Here is a 20,956-nt window from a genome sequence, read left to right on the forward strand (position 1 = left end):
GGAATGATAGACCTACTGAACCTATCTGTATCTGGCTTGATATCTTAAATGTTTACATGATTCATTAGGATAATGTGAGCTTTTATAGTCTCTAGAAAATCGCGAAAGATTGTGCATCATAGATGATTGTGCATCAAAAAAATAATAATAACCGCCCTCTTGTGTCTAAATACATGTAAACACAGAACGTGTCGATTCGCATTATTGCAAGTAAAGGTATCAAAATGAATGCATAAATATGCGTACAAGTAGTTACAACCACAACGTGTAGATACACATGATCATTAGAAATGACATCGCCGAAGTTATAGGAATGGAAAATGTCCCTAGATCATTAATAAAATTAATGATTGAAATGTAATTGCCATCTATTAGAGTGAATTTGTCAACACTAAAAACCATAATTTGGTAACTTGACTCATATAGGCCATAATTTTATTATATTTTGCTGGTGTAAAGGATTAGGGTTAGGGCTAGGGCTAGGGTTAGGGTTAGGATTAGAAAGATTAATGTGGCAAATCCCTTTTGTAATGGAATACTTGCATATTCATTTCAAAAGGCAGACATTCGGTGTGCAACAGCAAAAGACAATGAATAAATGCGTATATGCTTCTCTTATAAAACCGCTAGAAAGCCTGTTTGTGTTCGGATGTATATACATGTAAATAAACCTTGTCAACAGGGAATGATAGACCTGATCTGTATCTGGCTTGATGTCTTAAATGTTTACATGATTCATTAGCATAATGTGAGCTTTTGTAGTCTCTAAAAAATCGCGAAATTTATACGCACAATAGATGATTAATTTTGTGCATAAAAAAAAATAACCGCCCCCTTGTGTCTATACATGTAAACACAGAACGCGTCGATTCGCATTATCGCAAGTTAGTAAAGGTATGAACGCATTAATATGCGTAGCTACAATCACAACGTGTAGATACACATGATCAATAGAAATGACATCGCCGAAGTTACAGAAATGGAAAATGTCCCTGGATCAGTAATAAATGACTGAAATATAATTGCCATCTATTAAAGTGAATTTGTCAACACTAAAAAGCATTTTATTTTGCTGTTGTAAAGGATTAGGGTTAGGGTTAGGGTTAGGGTTAGAAAGATATTAATGTGGCTAATCCCTTTTCTAATGGAATACTTGCATAATCATTTCAAAAGGCAGACATTCGGTGTACAACAGCAAAAGACAATGAATAAATGCGTGTATGCTTCTCTTATAAAACCGCTAGAAAGCCTGTTTGTGTTCGGATGTATATACTGATGTAAATCTGGTCAACAGGGAATGATAGACCTACTGGACCTATCTGTATCTGGCTTGACATCTTAAATGTTTACATGATTCATTAGCATAATGTGAGCTTTTGTAGTCTCTAAAAAATCGCGAAACATCTATAGTACGCACGATAGATGATTAATTTTGTGCATAAAAAAAAACACCGCCCTCTTGTGTCTATACATGTAAACACAGAACGCGTCGATTCGCATTATCGCAAGTTAGTAAAGGTATGAACGCATTAATATGCGTAGCTACAATCACAACGTGTAGATACACATGATCAATAGAAATGACATCGCCGAAGTTACAGAAATGGAAAATGTCCCTGGATCAGTAATAAATGACTGAAATATAATTGCCATCTATTAAAGTGAATTTGTCAACACTAAAAGCATTTTATTTTGCTGTTGTAAAGGATTAGGGTTAGGGTTAGGGTTAGAAAGATATTAATGTGGCTAATCCCTTTCTAATGGAATACTTGCATATTCATTTCAAAAGGCAGACATTCGGTGTGCAACAGCAAAAGACAATGAATAAATGCGTATATGCTTCTCTTATAAAACCGATAGAAAGCCTGTTTGTGTTCGGATGTATATACATGTAAATAAACCTTGTCAACAGGGAATGATAGACCTGATCTGTATCTGGCTTGATGTCTTAAATGTTTACATGATTCATTAGCATAATGTGAGCTTTTGTAGTCTCTAAAAAATCGCGAAATTTATACGCACAATAGATGATTAATTTTGTGCATAAAAAAAAATAACCGCCCCCTTGTGTCTATACATGTAAACACAGAACGCGTCGATTCGCATTATCGCAAGTTAGTAAAGGTATGAACGCATTAATATGCGTAGCTACAATCACAACGTGTAGATACACATGATCAATAGAAATGACATCGCCGAAGTTACAGAAATGGAAAATGTCCCTGGATCAGTAATAAATGACTGAAATATAATTGCCATCTATTAAAGTGAATTTGTCAACACTAAAAAGCATTTTATTTTGCTGTTGTAAAGGATTAGGGTTAGGGTTAGGGTTAGGGTTAGAAAGATATTAATGTGGCTAATCCCTTTTCTAATGGAATACTTGCATAATCATTTCAAAAGGCAGACATTCGGTGTACAACAGCAAAAGACAATGAATAAATGCGTGTATGCTTCTCTTATAAAACCGCTAGAAAGCCTGTTTGTGTTCGGATGTATATACTGATGTAAATCTGGTCAACAGGGAATGATAGACCTACTGGACCTATCTGTATCTGGCTTGACATCTTAAATGTTTACATGATTCATTAGCATAATGTGAGCTTTTGTAGTCTCTAAAAAATCGCGAAACATCTATAGTACGCACGATAGATGATTAATTTTGTGCATAAAAAAAAACACCGCCCTCTTGTGTCTATACATGTAAACACAGAACGCGTCGATTCGCATTATCGCAAGTTAGTAAAGGTATGAACGCATTAATATGCGTAGCTACAATCACAACGTGTAGATACACATGATCAATAGAAATGACATCGCCGAAGTTACAGAAATGGAAAATGTCCCTGGATCAGTAATAAATGACTGAAATATAATTGCCATCTATTAAAGTGAATTTGTCAACACTAAAAGCATTTTATTTTGCTGTTGTAAAGGATTAGGGTTAGGGTTAGGGTTAGAAAGATATTAATGTGGCTAATCCCTTTCTAATGGAATACTTGCATATTCATTTCAAAAGGCAGACATTCGGTGTGCAACAGCAAAAGACAATGAATAAATGCGTATATGCTTCTCTTATAAAACCGATAGAAAGCCTGTTTGTGTTCGGATGTATATACCGATGTAAATAAACCTGGTCAACAGGGAATGATAGACCTACTGGACCTATCTGTATCTGGCTTGATGTCTTAAATATTTACATGATTCATTAGGATAATGTTAGCTTTTATAGTCTCAAAAAATCGTAAAAGACCTTAGTACGCACAATAGATTATTTTGTGCACCAAAAAACAAACAAAAAAAAAAACCGCCCTCCTGAGTTTAAATACATGTATACGTAATACTATATAGAACGCGTAGATTCGCATTATTGCAAGTAAAAGTATCGAATGAACGCATATTTATGCGTAATAACCACCAAACGTGTAGGTACACATGCTCAATAGAAATGACATCGCCGAAGTAACAGGAATGGGAAGTGTCCCTGGGCGAGGCGGCGGGGGGGGGGGGGGGGGGGTATGTGGCCTATATAGTTACCAAAAATGCTTTATAGTGTTGACTGTAACTCACTCTAAAGCATATACGCATTTATTATCTTTTGCTGTTGAAAAGGGTTAGGGTTAAGGGTTAGGGTTAGGGTTAGGGTTAGGGTTAGAAAGAAATTAATGTGGCAGATCCCTTTTGTAATGGAATACTTGCATATTCGTTTCAAAACGCAGACATTCGATGTACAACAGCAAAAGACAATGGATAAATGCGTGTATGCTTCTCTTATAAAACCGCTAGAAAGCCTGTTTGTCTTCGGATGTATATACTGATGTAAATCTGGTCAACAGGGAATGATAGACCTATCCTGGACCTATCTGTATCTGGCTTGACATCTTAATTGTTTACATGATTCATTAGCATAATGTGAGCTTTTGTAGTCTCTAAAAAATCGCGAAACATCTATAGTACGCACAATAGATGATTAATTTTGTGCATAAAAAAATAACCGCCCTCTTGTGTCTATACAATATGTAAACACAGAACGCGTCGATTCGCATTATCGCAAGTTAGTAAAGGTATGAACGCATTAATATGCGTAGCTACAATCACAACGTGTAGATACACATGATCAATAGAAATGACATCGCCGAAGTTACAGAAATGGAAAATGTCCCTGGATCAGTAATAGATGACTGAAATATAACTGCCATCTATTAAAGTGAATTTATCAACACTAAAAAGCATTTTATTTTGCTGTTGTAAAGGATTAGGGTTACAGGGGGTTAGGGTTAGGGTTAGGGTTAGGGTTAGAAAGATATTAATGTGGCTAATCCCTTTTCTAATGGAATACTTGCATATTCATTTCAAAAGGCAGACATTCGGACCGGTGTGCAACAGCAAAAGACAATGAATAAATGCGTATATGCTTCTCTTATAAAACCGATAGAAAGCCTGTTTGTGTTCGGATGTATATTATACCGATGTAAATAAACCTGGTCAACAGGGAATGATAGACCTACTGGACCTATTTGTATCTGGCTTGATGTCTTAAATGTTTACATGATTCATTAGGATAATGTTAGCTTTTATAGTCTCAAAAAATCGTAAAAGACCTTAGTACGCACAATAGATTATTTTGTGCACCAAAAAAAAACAAAACAAAAAAAAACCGCCCTCCTGATACGTAATACTATATAGAACGCGTAGATTCGCATTATTCCAAGTAAAAGTATCGAATGAACGCATATTTATGCGTAATAACCACCAAACGTGTAGGTACACATGCTCAATAGAAATGACATCGCCGAAGTAACAGGAATGGGAAGTGTCCCTGGGCGAGGCGGCGGGAGGGGGGGGGGGGGGGGTTATGTGGCCTATATAGTTACCAAAAATGCTTTATAGTGTTGACTGTAACTCACTCTAAAGCATATACGCATTTATTATCTTTTGCTTTCGAAAAGGGTTAGGGTTAGGGTTAAGGGTTAGGGTTAGGGTTAGGGTTAGAAAGAAATTAATGTGGCAGATCCCTTTTGTAATGGAATACTTGCATAATCATTTCAAAACGCAGACATTCGGTGTACAACAGCAAAAGACAATGGATAAATGCGTGTATATGCTTCTCTTATAAAACCGCAAGAAAGCCTGTTTGTGTTCGGATGTATATACTGATGTAAATAAACCTGGTCAACAGGGAATGATAGACCTACCGGACCAATCTGTATCTGGCTTGACATCTTAAATGTTTACATGATTCATTAGCATAATGTGAGCTTTTGTAGTCTCTAAAAAATCGCGAAACATCTATAGTACGCACGACAGATGATTAATTTTGTGCATAAAAAAATAACCGCCCTCTTGTGTCTAAATACATGTAAACACAGAACGCGTCGATTCGCATTATCGCAAGTTAGTAAAGGTATGAACGCATTAATATGCGTAGCTACAATCACAACGTGTAGATACACATGATCAATAGAAATGACATCGCCGAAGTTACAGAAATGGAAAATGTCCCTGGATTAGTAATAAATGACTGAAATATAATTGCCATCTATTAAAGTGAATTTGTCAACACTAAAAAGCATTTTATTTTCCTGTTGTGAAGGATTAGGGTTAGGGCTAGGGTTAGGGTTAGGGTTATGTGGCTAATCCCTTTTCTAATGGAATACTTGCATATTCATTTCAAAAGGCAGACATTCGGACCGGTGTGCAACAGCAAAAGACAATGAATAAATGCGTATATGCTTCTCTTATAAAACCGATAGAAAGCCTGTTTGTGTTCGGATGTATATACCGATGTAAATAAACCTGGTCAACAGGTGTAAATAAACCTGATCAACAGGGAATGATAGACCTACTGGACCTATCTGTATCTGGCTTGATGTCTTAAATGTTTACATGATTCATTAGGATAATGTTAGCTTTTATAGTCTCAAAAAATCGTAAAAGACCTTAGTACGCACAATAGATTATTTTGTGCACCCCCCCCCCCAAAAAAAAACCCGCCCTCCTGAGTTTAAATACATGTATACGTAATACTATATAGAACGCGTAGATTCGCATTATTGCAAGTAAAAGTATCGAATGAACGCATATTTATGCGTAATAACCACCAAACGTGTAGGTACACATGCTCAATAGAAATGACATCGCCGAAGTAACAGGAATGGGAAGTGTCCCTGGGCGAGGCGGCGGCGGGGGGGGGGGGGGGGGGTTATGTGGCCTATATAGTTACCAAAAATGCTTTATAGTGTTGACTGTAATTCACTCTAAAGCATATACGCATTTATTATCTTTTGCTGTTGAAAAGTGTTAGGGTTAGGGCTAGGGTTAGGGTTAGAAAGAAATTAATGTGGCAGATCCCTTTTGTAATGGAAAACTTGCATAATAATTATTCATTTCAAAAGGCAGACATTCGGTGTGCAACAGCAAAAGGCAATGAATAAATGCGTGTATGCTTCTCTTATAAAACCGCTAGAAAGCCTGTTTGTGTTCGGATGTATATATACCGATGTAAATAAACCTGGTCAACAGGAAATGATAGACCTACTGGACCTATCTGTATCTGGCTTGATGTCTTAAATGTTTACATGATTCATTAGGATAATGTGAGCTTTTATAGTCTCTAAAAAATCGTGAAAGACCTTATACGCACGATAGATTATTTGTGCATCAAAAAACCGCCCTATTGTGTTGAAATACATGTATACGTATAGAACGCGTAGATTCGCATTATTGCAAGTAAAGGTATCGAATGAACGCATATATTTTTATGCGTAATAACCACGAAACGACCAGTAATATACACATGCTCAATAGAAATGACATCGCCGAAGTAACAGGAACGGAAGTGTCCCTGATCATCAGTAAATGATTGAAAGATAATTGCCAACTATTAGAGTGAATTTGTCAACATATATAATAAAGAATTATGTGGTAACTTATAGGCCACAACCACCTCCCCCAACCAGAAGGGTAAAAGAGGGAGAAATGAAATAAAAGTAAAAGAAGGACACGGTACGCTCAGCATTCACACCAGCATCATTATCATCACCATCACTCAGATCATGTTGTCCTTTTCCTATCAACATTAAGAAACACGACCACCATCATCACTCGAGATAAACGCCTTAGCAAAATCACGAAGTATCAACAATTTTCCCCACAACCAACGACAACACAAACATTACAAAAGATAACATACAGCACATCGAAGCGGTTGGGATCAGCTTCCTACGAAATACTGCAGTGAAGCGGAGAAATTGCCGCTCCGAAAGTGCATGTACTGTGCGAGGCACTTGAAAGAAAATATAGAGGGAATGAACTAAGTAATATCAGACCGAAGTAATCGTAACAAACAAGGTCAGAAACGACAGAAATGAAAATAGAAATATAAGTAGGCCCTATAGCCGTAGTTCGCAGCACCGAACACTCCGCGAAAATACATGTAATGTACGGTGGAAACTCGGTACGTCGAGTCAACTGTCAATAAACGATCAAAGCAAAGAAGGAAGAGGAAATGAATTCATTGGGAACGGAAAAAAATATTTTGATGTAAGTACTGTATTCCTTGTATGTGAGATCTCCTTTAGTAGGCCTAGATCTATCGAGTTTCCACGATACACGGGAAAGGAATTTCGAACACTTTTCAACTGCAGTGCACATCAACACATGAACAGAAAACTCACCTCTCACTTGCAGAGAAATATGATGCAATAACATTGTCAATGTCACACAACACTATTTTCTTACAATGGAGGCAAGGGAAAAGAGGGATGAAAAAACAGTTTCGTATGCATGCAATAGGGAGCTTCCTATTCGTATAAATGTAGGGTAGGAAAAGATAGGGAAGAAAGTTGAGAAAGTGATATTATGTTCAATCATGAGAGTATCTCTTTGTTCTTTCTTGAATCTCTGGTGGCTCTAAAAAGAGCCGTTGTTTCAGGGGCCCAGCCTCGGCCTTGCCTGCACCCCGCCTGATGGTATAAGCAAGACGCGTCTACAAGATGGTAGTCTGTGGCAAGTTGAATGTCCCTATCAGAGCTGTCGTTGAAAGGACCTCACAGGTTGTAGATAATGGTACGGAAGTCTTCGAGCTTCGAGGGCGGGGATTAATCTTCTTCACTCCTGTGGAGCCCGTTGACTCGTACTGCTTCAGGAATTAAAACAGATGAGATATCGCTTGCCGGCTCCCAGTGATACCTCCTCCGCTATTTTTTTTCTTGTATAGAAGACTGCATGATGACTCTCTGGCTCGCGTGGCGGGAGGTCAGGTGCTAGGCATGCGCCCCGTCCTTCTTCTCATATCGGCTTGCAATGTAATTGCAGTGTAAAGCAAATTGTGAATCATGTATGTAATTATCATGAAAGAGAACTACGCGAAATGTAACAATAACAACTAAAGTAAGTAAACAGAGGAACTTTAAGTCCCCAGTACTGGAAAAGGAAAAATTCGAAAGCATGATTTGCAGTTCTATCCCCATTGAATTTTCATTAGGTGTTTACACAGAATGTGGTTATTACCGCTCAAATTTCGAGTAAATAATTTCCTTTCTTAAATTTCCTTTTCCAGTTTCGGTCCCTTATAGGGTTATTTGAGACTAATTTGTGTCCGGGACCTTCTGTGAAATTGATTGGGAAAATTATCGAACAAAACACCTGTAAACAAATTTTTCCCTTCAAGTTCACAGAAAAGCTTAACGCTGCTCTCTTCAGCTGGGAAACACAAACTGCGTTGTCTCAACAAAACTGTAAAAACTGGTAGTGATTTAGTACGAATTGCAGTAGAAAGCAAACTATGGACCAAACATTATCATAAAGAGAAAAACTACGCGAAATGTAAGAGTAACAACTAAAGTAAGTAAACAGAGGAACTTTAAGTCCCCAGTACTGGAAAAGGAAAAATTCGAAAGCATGATTTGCAGTTCTGTCCCCATTGAATTTTGATTAGGTGTTTACACAGAATGTGGTTGTTATAACCGCTCAAATTTCAAGTAACGAATTTCCTTTCTTAAATTTCCTTTTCCAGTTTCGGTCCCTTATAGGGTTATTTGAGACCAATTTGTGTCCGGGACCTTCTGTGAAATTGATTGGGAAAATTATTGAATAAAACATCTGTAAACAAAATGTTCCCTTCAAGTTCACAGAAAAGCTTTACGCTGCTCTCTTCAGCTGGGAAACACAAACTGCGTTGTCTCAACAAAACTGTAAAAACCTGGTAGTGATTAGTACGAACAACAATGTAAAGCAAACTGGGAACCATCCATTATGAAAGAATTGAAGTATACGCGAAGACAACTTTGTAAGAACTAAAAGAAAAGCTCCGAAAAAATGTATCAAAGTTACAGCTATGATAAACAAATCAATGACATTTTGCAAAACAGTCAGATAGTAACATCGGAGTATGAACTATTGTCTTTTTAATCTTTTACTAATTACTCTAAAAAGTGACTAACATGCATATCTGACAGGCAATTTTCACGTAATTTAGAAAGAGACAAATTGTAGGTATATCTTTGTAATGTCAACAGCTTAGAATATGTTGAAGAAAATTAACTCTGAACCAAACACCTTAAGGCAGTATAGGCCCTACAGTCTGTATTGTTATTGATTTTTTTTTTGGGATCTATTTATAGCTTGATAATTGTCGTAATGGGGTGTCGGTTACAATGCAGTCTTGGACACCTACGTACTATTAGTATACTTGTACTAGTATGTAGTAGACCTACTGTTGTTCTTGTACAATCCTACCGACATAGCCTACACGCTATCTCTGTACAAAGTAACTGTTGCACTCGTGTGGATCTCCTGGGTGCCTTAGCTAACACAGCAGTGCCGTATACTAGTACAGTGTACTAGTATACTGCCACACAGTACCGTACCGCGAGCTGCCCGTGTTTAGCAGCTGTTTTCATGCAGCATGCAGCTACAGCATGCTCATCTCATCGTGTGGGGGGGGGGGGGGGGAGGGGGAGCCAGTGTGTGTGTACCATTGGTGTGTACATACACCGTATGTACGGTAGGCGTGATAGGTAGCGCGCACACCTACAAGGTACCACAACAGAGTCTCCTACCATTACCATGTACACATACCCTTGTTATATCAAAGAGGCAAAATGCCCAGTGTGCTGCATGCCGAATGAACGCAGTGTGTGTGTGTGTGTGTGTGTGTGTGTGTGTGTCTGTGTGTTAGATACACAGTACAGTAGAGATTTGGTGCGTAAAGTCTGCGGCTCATCTGTGCTCATCCAGCTAGCTTAGAGGTCAACGCACAACTAGTATAATAAAGATCGTAATATAGGATCTTCGATGTCACGCACGTCAATGATCCACGTGTTATAAGTTCACTACATCTTTATGTTGGAGAATTGTCTAACGTTAGTTGACAGAGTCTATAGACCATACATGTATAATCATAGCTAGTCAGTAGGTTTGTATCAGGTCCAGTCTGCTGTAATGCGTACTTATAGTTTCTATTTAGATCTAGATCTCGATCCGATGGAATCCCCCAAATTTTTGCTTATTTTTCCACTAATGACCTATTCAGAACTTTACCGAATTTCTATAAATGTACCGTACTACGTTCACTATTTGTGTCATATCGATAAAAAAAAAGCCTGCTGAGCAGGTGTTTCATTCTATCCTTTTTCATTTCCTTCCTGTCGGTTTCTTCTTTGACCCTGGATGGAAAAAAAATGCCACATCTTGCCATGGAAAGACAACCACCAGGGCTGCCAACATTGGAAACTAGTTGAGAGTGAGACTCCCATAGGCCAGTGCTATAATTTAGGAGTCAAAATGAGTGAGATCAGTAGAAATGCATGCAAATGAAATAAAGTTTTAGAGTGAGAATGGACCAAAATGAGTGAGAGTTGGCAGCCCTACACATGCCATCGTGAAATAAGTTAATATTACAACATGAAATTAAGAAAAAATAGGTGAACAATGAAAATTCGTTTGTAAAATCATAAATCAAAGGTGAATTCTTATGAAGCAACTAAGATGTACACAGCTTTGATAATGAAGCAAGTGAAATCTGAAAACTATTATGTCAACAATTGATATTTGATAAGGAATTCTGACAAAAACTTACTCATTTCATAATGTTCGTATTTGCCTCTTTTTTTTATGGGTAAGAGTATAAAATCATAAACGCCACCGATAAAATGACAGCCAGAATTACAGTCTAATTGGGGCTGAAGGTAGTAGGCCTACAACTCCGTAACAGCTGATTACTTAAATGCATCTTATCCATGGGTAACTGCAAGAAGGCGCATGGAATTTAGACTTGAATCAAGAACTGTACATGTTATTTTTTTTTTTTATTTGAAACAAGTTTTCTTAGACTGAAAAAAAAAATTGTATTACGCTTTAAAATATATAGTAAATATATGAAGTAGTTTTATTTGTTATCTTATATAGAATAAGAATTATTGTACAAATTCAAAATACCAGAAGGGCTTTAATAAAGGCAAATTTCGCCCCAAGAATCTGCAGCACACCGTAGGCTTATCAGGGCCCCATTTCATAAAAAGTTTATATGATAACAACTCTTGCTGGAATGTCAATTGTCATGGTAACAACAAGAATGCAGCTTCCTGATTGGCTGTTGCTATGGGAAGTTGCCATTCCAGCAAGAGTTGACATCCTAACATCTTCTATGAAACGGGGCCCTGGTTGAAAGTTTGAAAGTTTATTTGGTGCATTCCTAACGTTGCCAAAATCAAGTGCGTACTCGCGTAAAAGTTCAGAAGTTCGCGTAATACGCGCTGTAGAAAATGTATAGGGTTGGACCTACTACTAATCGACCGCCTAATGTTCATTTGCTTGATAAGAATATTTAACACTGAAATTCACGTAAAAAACTTGACCTACGTGATTGAGAAAATCCAGCTCTATCAAATGCCGTTGTTCCCTTTTCGATTCGAAGTTTCAGTGCAAAAATATCGCCGACGAACTTGCATGGCCTCGTTTCAGCTCCCCGCGGTAAATCGCGTTTTTAGGATCGACCGCTGATTTTGCATTGACAATGCACGTAAACCGAGTTGTATTGAACACCGTGTTGTACGAAGCTTTTTAGAAGCCTTTTAGAAACTTCCATAGACATTACATTGTGCTGTCATTACGATTCCGTGAAAATATTCATTCGAAATTTTGTCCTTGATTAAAACCATTAATGAACAGTGAATTATCGCGTTTTCCCACACCATCCTAATCTACATTCAAAGCCAATCCATTTTTATGTGCTTTGCGCGCAGAGAAGTGCGTACTCAGTGTTCAGTGCGCGAATTATACGCGGTCGGTTTCAAGAAGGGTGGTCGATATGTAGTGGGGCTACCATACTTAGTAGGCAAAGTCCGCCATTACTAAGTGGTACAATGGCGGGCTCGCGGTTTTTTTTTTTTTTTTTTTGGTTTTTTTTTTGGTTTTTTTTTTTATAGACGGCACAGATTGGGGCATGGCGCGTATTAAACCTATGGGAAACACGTTGGATTAGGGTTAGGGTTTTAGGGTTAGGGTTAGGTTTAGGGTTAGGGTCCCCAATCTGTGCCGTCTAAAAGAAGACATGAAATCACTGACTCCATTGTCCGCCCATTAGTGGTGGGGAGGAGAAAAATCTCTTTGATAGCTACACAAGCTAGCAGCTGCGTGTTAGCTGCTCGCGCGCTCCACTGTTCTTCAGTACACACTACTGTTGTATGGGTACAGGTAGCTAGTTCACCGATCACATTCCTTTTCTCGTGCGAGGAAAAATGAAAGTATAGAATTTCTTCTCAAAACTCGGGCAAACATGAACTTGGAATATACTCATTACATTAAAGCGTCAATACCATTTCAGTGGAGTTTGATTTCGCCATTGTTTGTTTTAGCTCTTGAATGTACGACTTCGTACAACGTATGTCCAATTTGTTTGTGCCTTGGTACCAAGTCACGTGCTGCGCCGCGCGGTGCGTGGTCTATGTTTCGTCGACGATCTGACGACCGCCGGCCGATCGACCCGGCCGGCCCACGCCCCCGCCGAAGAACCGTACAGTACAGTACACACACACACACCATCGCGATCGAAGTTTTAGTGATAGCGAAAACACGCGCGGAGCAGACATGCGGATTACAGTACAGGGTGAATGAGCAGTTAAACGTGCCTGTACCAAATGTATCACGATTGAATGTCAAATCTTTTTCTATGTCTAGCTGCAAATTCGACCTAGGTTATCTAAGCATATGAGATTATGATGCATCATAAAATAGATTAGCCGTAGCATGAACTTGCTTATATGAGAGTTAGTTGACAACGTTGCAAAATAAAAACCCCATTGAATGGAATGTCCCAGAGCCCATTTCGGGCAAGGACCTAGGGCTAGAGGTGCGCTGGAGAACGATGTGGACGCTTCGATTTGCGTGTGGTTAAGATATGTAAACAAATGGATTGGAATAAAAAGGATGTAAGCCTGTGAATAACATTTTTGTTTCACTGCTGCGCAAGCGTTGCATGCCAATATACAGTTCATAAAACAACAATCACAGCTTTAGTCTCCTGCATATTTGTCGAAAGGTTCGATGATGAAACTGGCTGTGGTGAAGAAGAACGCACTCTAACCGCGATTTACCGTATCCAAATTATTTTATTATTTTATTTTACGCGGTTGTATGCTTTCGGAACGATAAGAATTTAAACAAAATACATGTAGGTCACCTTACACAAACAACAAAAAGAATTACCAACCCCCATGGAATGAAAGGAACATCAACATGAAGAACAAGTACCAATATGTATGCCATAAAAATGAAATTCAAGCTAAAGAAACTCAGCACCGACAGGCAGAAATGAGCAAGTCAGCGCCGTGAAAACGTGTTTATTCATTACGTTTTTGTGATTTAACGCGGTTGTATGCGTTCGGAACGTTACGAATTAAAACAAAATAGGTCACCTCACACAAAAACAAACAAACAAACAAACAAACAAACAAACACCAACCCCCAAGGAATGAAAGAGACATCAACATGAAGAACAAGCATGCCATAAAAATGAAACTCAAGCTAAAGAAATTCAGCACCGATAGGCAAAAATGACTATGAGCAAGGCAGCGCCGTGAAAACGTGTTTATTCATTACATTTTTGTGATTTAACGCGGTAGTATGCGTTCGGAACGACAGGAATTAAAACAAAATGGGTAACCTCAAACGGAAAAAAAAAAATCGCCAACTCCCAAAAAATGAAAGAGACATCAACATGAAGAGCAAGTATGCCATAAAAATGAAACTAAGGCTGAAGAAATTCAGCACCGACAGGCAAAAGAAGGGCAAGTCAGCGCCGTGAAAACGTATTTGTTCGTTATACGTTTTTTTTTTTGTGACTTAACGCGCTTGTATGCGTTCGGAACGATAACAAAATAGGTCACCTCACACGAAAAAAAAAAACAACAACAACAACAACAACAACAACCACCAACGCCCAAGGAATGAAAGAGACATCAACATGAAGAACAAGCATGCCATAAAAATGAAACTAAGGCTGAAGAAATTCAGCACCGACAGGCAAAAATGACTCTGAGCAAGGCAGCGCCGTTTAAACGTGTTTATTCATTACGTTTTTGTGATTTAACGCGGTTGTATGCGTTCGGAACGAGAAGAATTAAAACAAAATGGCTCACCTCAAACGAAAAAAAAAAAAAAAATCGCCAACCCCCAAGGAATGAAAGAGACATCAACATGAAGAACAAGTATGCCATAAAAATGAAACTCAAGCTAAAGAAATTCAGCACCGACAGGCAAAAGAAGGGCAAGTCAGCGCCGTGAAAACGTGTTTGTTCGTTACGTTTTTTGTGACTTAACGCGGTTGTATGCGTTCGTAACGATAAGAATTAAAACAAAATAGGTCACCTCACACGGAAAAAAAAAAATCGCCAACCCCCAAGGAATGAAAGAGACATCAACATGAAGAACAAGCATGCCATAAAAATGAAACTAAAGCTGAAGAAATTCAGCACCGACAGGCAAAAATGACTCTGAGCAAGGCAGCGCCGTTTAAACGTGTTTATTCATTACGTTTTTGTGATTTAACGCGGTTGTATGCGTTCGGAACGAGAAGAATTAAAACAAAATGGGTCACCTCAAACGGAAAAAAAAAAATCGCCAACCCCCAAGGAATGAAAGAAACATCAACATGAAGAACAAGTATGCCATAAAAATGAAACTCAAGCTAAAGAAATTCAGCACCGACAGGCAAAAGAAGGGCAAGTCAGCGCCGTGAAAACGTGTTTGTTCGTGACGTTTTTTGTGACTTAACGCGGTTGTATGCGTTCGTAACGATAAGAATTAAAACAAAATAGGTCACCTCACACGAAAAAAAAAAAGAAAGAAAAAAAAAATCGCCAACCCCCAAGGAATGAAAGAGACATCAACATGAAGAACAAGCATGCCATAAAAATGAAACTAAAGCTGAAGAAATTCAGCACCGACAGGCAAAAATGACTCTGAGCAAGGCAGCGCCGTGAAAACATGTTTATTCATTACGTTTTTGTGATTTAACGCGGTTGTATGCGTTCGGAACGATAAAAATTAAAACACAATGGGTCACCTCACACGGAAAAAAAAAGAAGAAAAAAAAAGAAAAAAAAAATCGCCAACCCCCAAGGAATGAAAGAGACATCAACATGAAGAACAAATATGCCATAAAAATGAAACTCAAGCTAAAGAAATTCAGCACCGACAGGCAAAAGAAGGGCAAGTCAGCGCCGTGAAAACGTGTTTGTTCGTTACGTTTTTTGTGACTTAACGCGGTTGTATGCGTTCGTAACGATAAGAATTAAAACAAAATAGGTCACCTCACACGAAAAAAAAAAGAAAGAAAAAAAAAAATCGCCAACCCCCAAGGAATGAAAGAGACATCAACATGAAGAACAAGCATGCCATAGAAATGAAACTAAAGCTGAAGAAATTCAGCACCGACAGGCAAAAATGACTCTGAGCAAGGCAGCGCCGTGAAAACGTGTTTATTCATTACGTTTTTGTGATTTAACGCGGTTGTATGCGTTGGGAACGATAAGAATTAAAACAAAATAGGTCACCTCACACGGAAAAAAAAAAAACCACCAACCCCCAAGGAATGAAAGAGACATCAACATGAAGAACAAGTATGCCATAAAAATGAAACTAAAGCTGAAGAAATTCAGCACCGACAGGCAAAAATGAGCAAGCCAGTGCCGAAAATACGTGTTTATTCATTAGGTTTTTGTGATTTAACGCGGTTGTATGCGTTCAGAACGATATTAATTAACTGTACGAGCTGAAATTTTCGCGTACAGATATTTTTGCAAATCTAGAGCTACTTGGGGGACGTTTTCGCGTGTTGTTTATTTCGCGGTTGCGAGGGTCTAAGTAAACTAACCTTAGTTATTCGCGTGTTGTTATTTTCGCGTGTTGTTATTTTCGCGGTTCAAAGACGATTCGCGAAATTCGCGAAAATAAAACCATCGCGAAAATTTCAGCTCGTACACTAAAACAAAATAGGTCACCTCACACGAAAAAAAAAAAAAAAAACCCACAACACCAACCACCAAGGACTGAAAGAGACATCAACATGAAGAACAAGTATGCCATAAAAATGAAACTCAAGCTAAAGCAATATTCAGCACCGACAGGTAAAAATGAGCAAGTCAACGCCGAAAATACGTGTTTATTCATTTTTGAATACATCACCCCTTCTCAGTGACACCTTAAAACTATAAAAGCACACGTGTTTTCTTCTTTTTCTTCAATTAACAGTCAGTTATAAAGCTCTTTCACTTTGAGTCAATATCATGGCGCGGCCCGATGTGGATCGCATTGCAGTGTGAGCGCGGGCGCGAACATACAGATAATGAAATGTTGCCCGCAAGATGGCGCTATTCCACAATAGTGAAAGGGAGGGGAATATTTTGTTGTACAATGTGTACGCGTTGCGAACGCGTATGGCAAAACGCAACGCGGAAAGTACACGTACCTACGCGTTTTTGGGGTAACGCGTAGGTAAGTTTAACGTGATCAGCACTGTATCTAGGATCTCATTTCAATATTTTTTTCTCTATCACTTAACACACTCTACATGCATCTACTACATGGCTTTTGATTCTCGGAAATGTCATTTGGTTTGTTTTGTGTGTGTGTGTGTTATTGTTTTTACGTGAAAAGTTTAAATACAAACGAGAAAAACAGGAAAGATGTGAGCAACTTACCCCGCCATCGTATGTGTCTTCTCTGATCATAGGGTGCACAACCCAGTCTAGTGATGAGTACTCACTACTGTCATATAGTTTCACTGCAGAGAGAAGAAAGACACATGGTTAAAAAGGTGATGTCAAATGTCAGACATAGAATATGACCAATCCAGGCTAATGCAGTGAAAAACACATTGGAAAACACCACACGCAACCGTGTACTCAACAAAAAATTTTGAACCAATTCATGACAACAAACGAAGTTGCATTTTTTTCTCAAGTTTCCTCTAATTAGCATTATTGTACGATATTTTGAAGGGAGATGGAGATTCTCGTGTCCAATTAAGTTTCTTTCTTTTCTGTAAGGCAAGTCCATCAATTCATCAAAAATGGGCCTCTTTGAAATTGCAAATGCATCGCGTGTCAATGCCCGCGCATCATGATTATGATTCGAGGCTTGACTTTGGTCTTCTCAGTACTTTCTCTCCCCCCTCTATACTCCCCCTCCATCTCCTCCCCCCGTCTCCCTCGTCTCCATCCTCCTCAACGCTGAGATGATTATCTTTTATCTGGACCCTTTGGAGGCCAGGCACTGCCTCCCCTCCTACCTATGTACACACCATCTTTGGCATCTAAGCCCCGTATTTTCATTGCACGCCACACAGCGATCCGCCTGACGGGGTTGGCGGGAGTCGCGTTTCTCGGGCCTCCCCCGCGCATCGTCGCATATACGCCGGTTCGCCCTCGCGCTCTCGTCGCGGAGAATTACGACAGTCAACGCTGGCCGTCCCGGGGCTAGTAACTCGAGTCCCTTCCTTTTACCTGCCCGGTCGACTCTCTCTCTCTTTCTTTTTTTTTTCCTCCTTCCTTTTAATATCTCGAGAAAAGCCTCTGAAAGGGCTTTCAAACACAAAACAGCTCGACCCAGCTACTGTTGCATCCGCGGCGCCTGGGGCCATCGTGGGCTGGGCCCGTGAAACGAAGGTAGTCTCTCTTCTACCGGGGTGCTTGTTTCGTGGAGCAAATTGTATCAACCCACTCTCGGAGCTCGCTCGACACATGAAGACAAGTATGGATTATCTACAAACACTCTCACTCGCGTCCTGGTCAGGTTTCTTTTCCGTCCGCTCATGGAGGTTTGGCAATGGTCCATGTAGTTTCCACTCGGTGCACAGACATCCGAGTGGAAACTACATGGACCATTTACCAAACCTCCATGAATTCAGAACATGGCCGCTCCCATGAGGACCTGAAAACAACTTCACTAGTGGCCAGAATGTGTATGCAATTTGACTTGTATACACTATCAAAAACACAAATCTAAGAAAAAGAAATAAATGTAAGCTTCCACAAAATGTCAAGATTTACTACTTGCATTTTAAGAATTAAACATTAAGTTCATCACAGACTTTCTATTTTCATCTTCATTCATTATCAGCATTGTTTGAAATACTTGATCAGCATATAAATGCCATATAACAAGGAGGATATTAGCAAAAAGAACCTCTTGTGTGAAGACATCATAATGCTCTGTAGATTGACTGCCACCTCACTGGTGTCTATGGTTATTGTACAAGGTCTATCATTTTGAAAACATCCACAATATGTGCTTCATTTTCATCAGGTAGGTTTGAGTAAGTTGGTCCTGTATACTACATGGTAATCTAATGTAAACTTGTGGTAATTACTAATTTCAGCCCTTTGACCCACACACAAACAATACATGCACTCTTTTTACTGCATGTTTTGCTTTGTTTTCATTTTTGCAGATTTACAAGTCGACCAATACTTGCGATATTAATGGCTCACAAAAATATAGCCTCCCACTAACACAAGTGTATTGGACTTCATATATCACAAGGTGGATTATTACTTTTTAATTTTTCCTCTCAGACCTGTAAAGTGATACAGGTTGGTATCTGATAACACTGTTCTAAGGATTTAATCAAATTCACTGGAAACCTAAGAGTGTAAATTTTGATCTATGAAGGAATGGAGAAACATGTGCTTAAGTTGAAGTGGTGGGCCTAAGCCTGGGTGTAAGAAAAAGAGATGATATAGCTCTTTTTTCATTCTTTTTTTTTTTGGGGGGGGCTCTTTTTAGTCATTTTTTGTCACATGACATGCAAAACTATGAAACACCTGTTTATATATAGCCAACAAGTGCTCTAGACTTGCTATACAAACATATAAAACATATAATATATAAAACATATGTGTATGTATATATATATATATATATATAGGTCAATAGAACATAATAATACTCATAATCATGCACATTTGGTTTGTTCTTATGAGTTCAGCATACTACACGTCACAAATTTGAAAAGCCAGGTTCCTCTTTGTCTCTCTCCTTCTCTCTTTTTATCTTTCTCTCTCTCTCTCTCTCTCTCTCTTTCTTCTGTAGAGGACTTGCAGTTGGGCAATTTGCAAAAGAAATCTTTCACAATCAATAGGCATTTGATAAAAATCAGTGAACACAAGGATTAAAATATATTTATACAAATATGTCACAATGATACTCTATCAGTTCAGTGGGGAATACAAAATGATTGAGAGGCCAAAAAAAGCACACAAAAATCTCTGAAGTACAATGGCAAATCATGAGAACACTGTGGCTGACTTCTCTGCCACTCTCATCCAGTCCCCTTTTATGCAACGATCGCCATGCGGGCAGGGCCACTTGTTTACGCCCGCCAGTCCAGACAAAGGAAATTCCTCCGGTTTGGGCATGTTCTTCTGCCATTGTTGTTTCTATTGTTTGGAATCGCTCCCAAATGCATCATTGTGTCAGAGCCAGAGGAGGGGGGGGGGGGGGGAGAGGGGGGAGAGAGGAGAAGGGGGAAAGAAGAAAGAATACAAACTTCACCCAACGGTCATTATCCCCACTGACCAGTAGGTAGCAGATGTCCAGCGGTCAGGGTAGATTGAATCAGACGAAGGAGAGAGTGAAATTACGAGGGGGAGAAGGAGAGGTAGAGAGTGAGTAAAAGAAGGGCAAATAGAAGGGGATGTCATGTCATGAAAGTTTATCTTTTGCTTTAGATCACACAAATTCATGCAATGACTATCCAAGCATCTAACCCTCACCAACCCAACCCCCCTTTTCTGACAAAATTAATGACACTTTTGATGATACATTACACACACATAGCTGTCTTATGTATGCACACTGTGCACAATAACAACCTCTGAAAATATTGTCTAGGTATCCAACATGAGCTTGCAACTTATTAGACATACCAGTCATTGAGTGAAAATATGCCCAAACCTCCCCCAACCCCCCAAAATACACACACAAACACACTTGAAGATTTAACAGCATTAAACAGCATCACACACACGTACTCACATTTCAAACAAGCGGAATAATCAAAGTGGAGACTACAATGTACAAATGTATTCATGATTTGCCCCCAAAAAGCCACGCGACCTTGGCCTCAGAGGTTGTGATTGGAATGAGGAGATTAGCGGGTGACTGGAGGCGAGACTATTAAAATACAGTAAAGCACGACTCACTGTACCACACAACACGTCCTCGGTTGCTAGTTAGCCTGAAGTCGGCAGGGAATGCCTGCCTCCAGTAGCCCAGATATGCAATGACATGGAATAAGATGCACAACAGCCAGCTGATTCCAACTCATGAATACAAAATTGGGTCACAGCAATCTTTTTTTTCCTTCCCTCTCTGCCCCCCCCCCCCCCTTCCCCCCTCCATCTCCCTTCCTTTTTCTTACTATCTCGCTGTCTCCTTCTCTTACTGTCATCCT

The 20,956-nt window shown here is 39.1% G+C and overlaps 1 protein-coding gene across 1 annotated transcript in view; it reads right to left on the reverse strand.

The window, feature by feature from the left end:
• The window catches only part of LOC140238656 (ephrin type-B receptor 2-like), a 247,613-nt gene that overhangs the window by 218,845 nt on the left and 7,812 nt on the right, over nucleotides 1-20,956 (reverse strand). The window contains exon 2 of the mRNA XM_072318555.1: nucleotides 17,202-17,284. Coding sequence (XP_072174656.1) covers nucleotides 17,202-17,284 — 83 coding nt within the window. The remainder of the gene's footprint in view (nucleotides 1-17,201; nucleotides 17,285-20,956) is intronic.

This window comes from Diadema setosum, chromosome 15, assembly GCF_964275005.1.
Source record: "Diadema setosum chromosome 15, eeDiaSeto1, whole genome shotgun sequence".
NCBI lineage: Eukaryota > Metazoa > Echinodermata > Echinoidea > Diadematoida > Diadematidae > Diadema > Diadema setosum.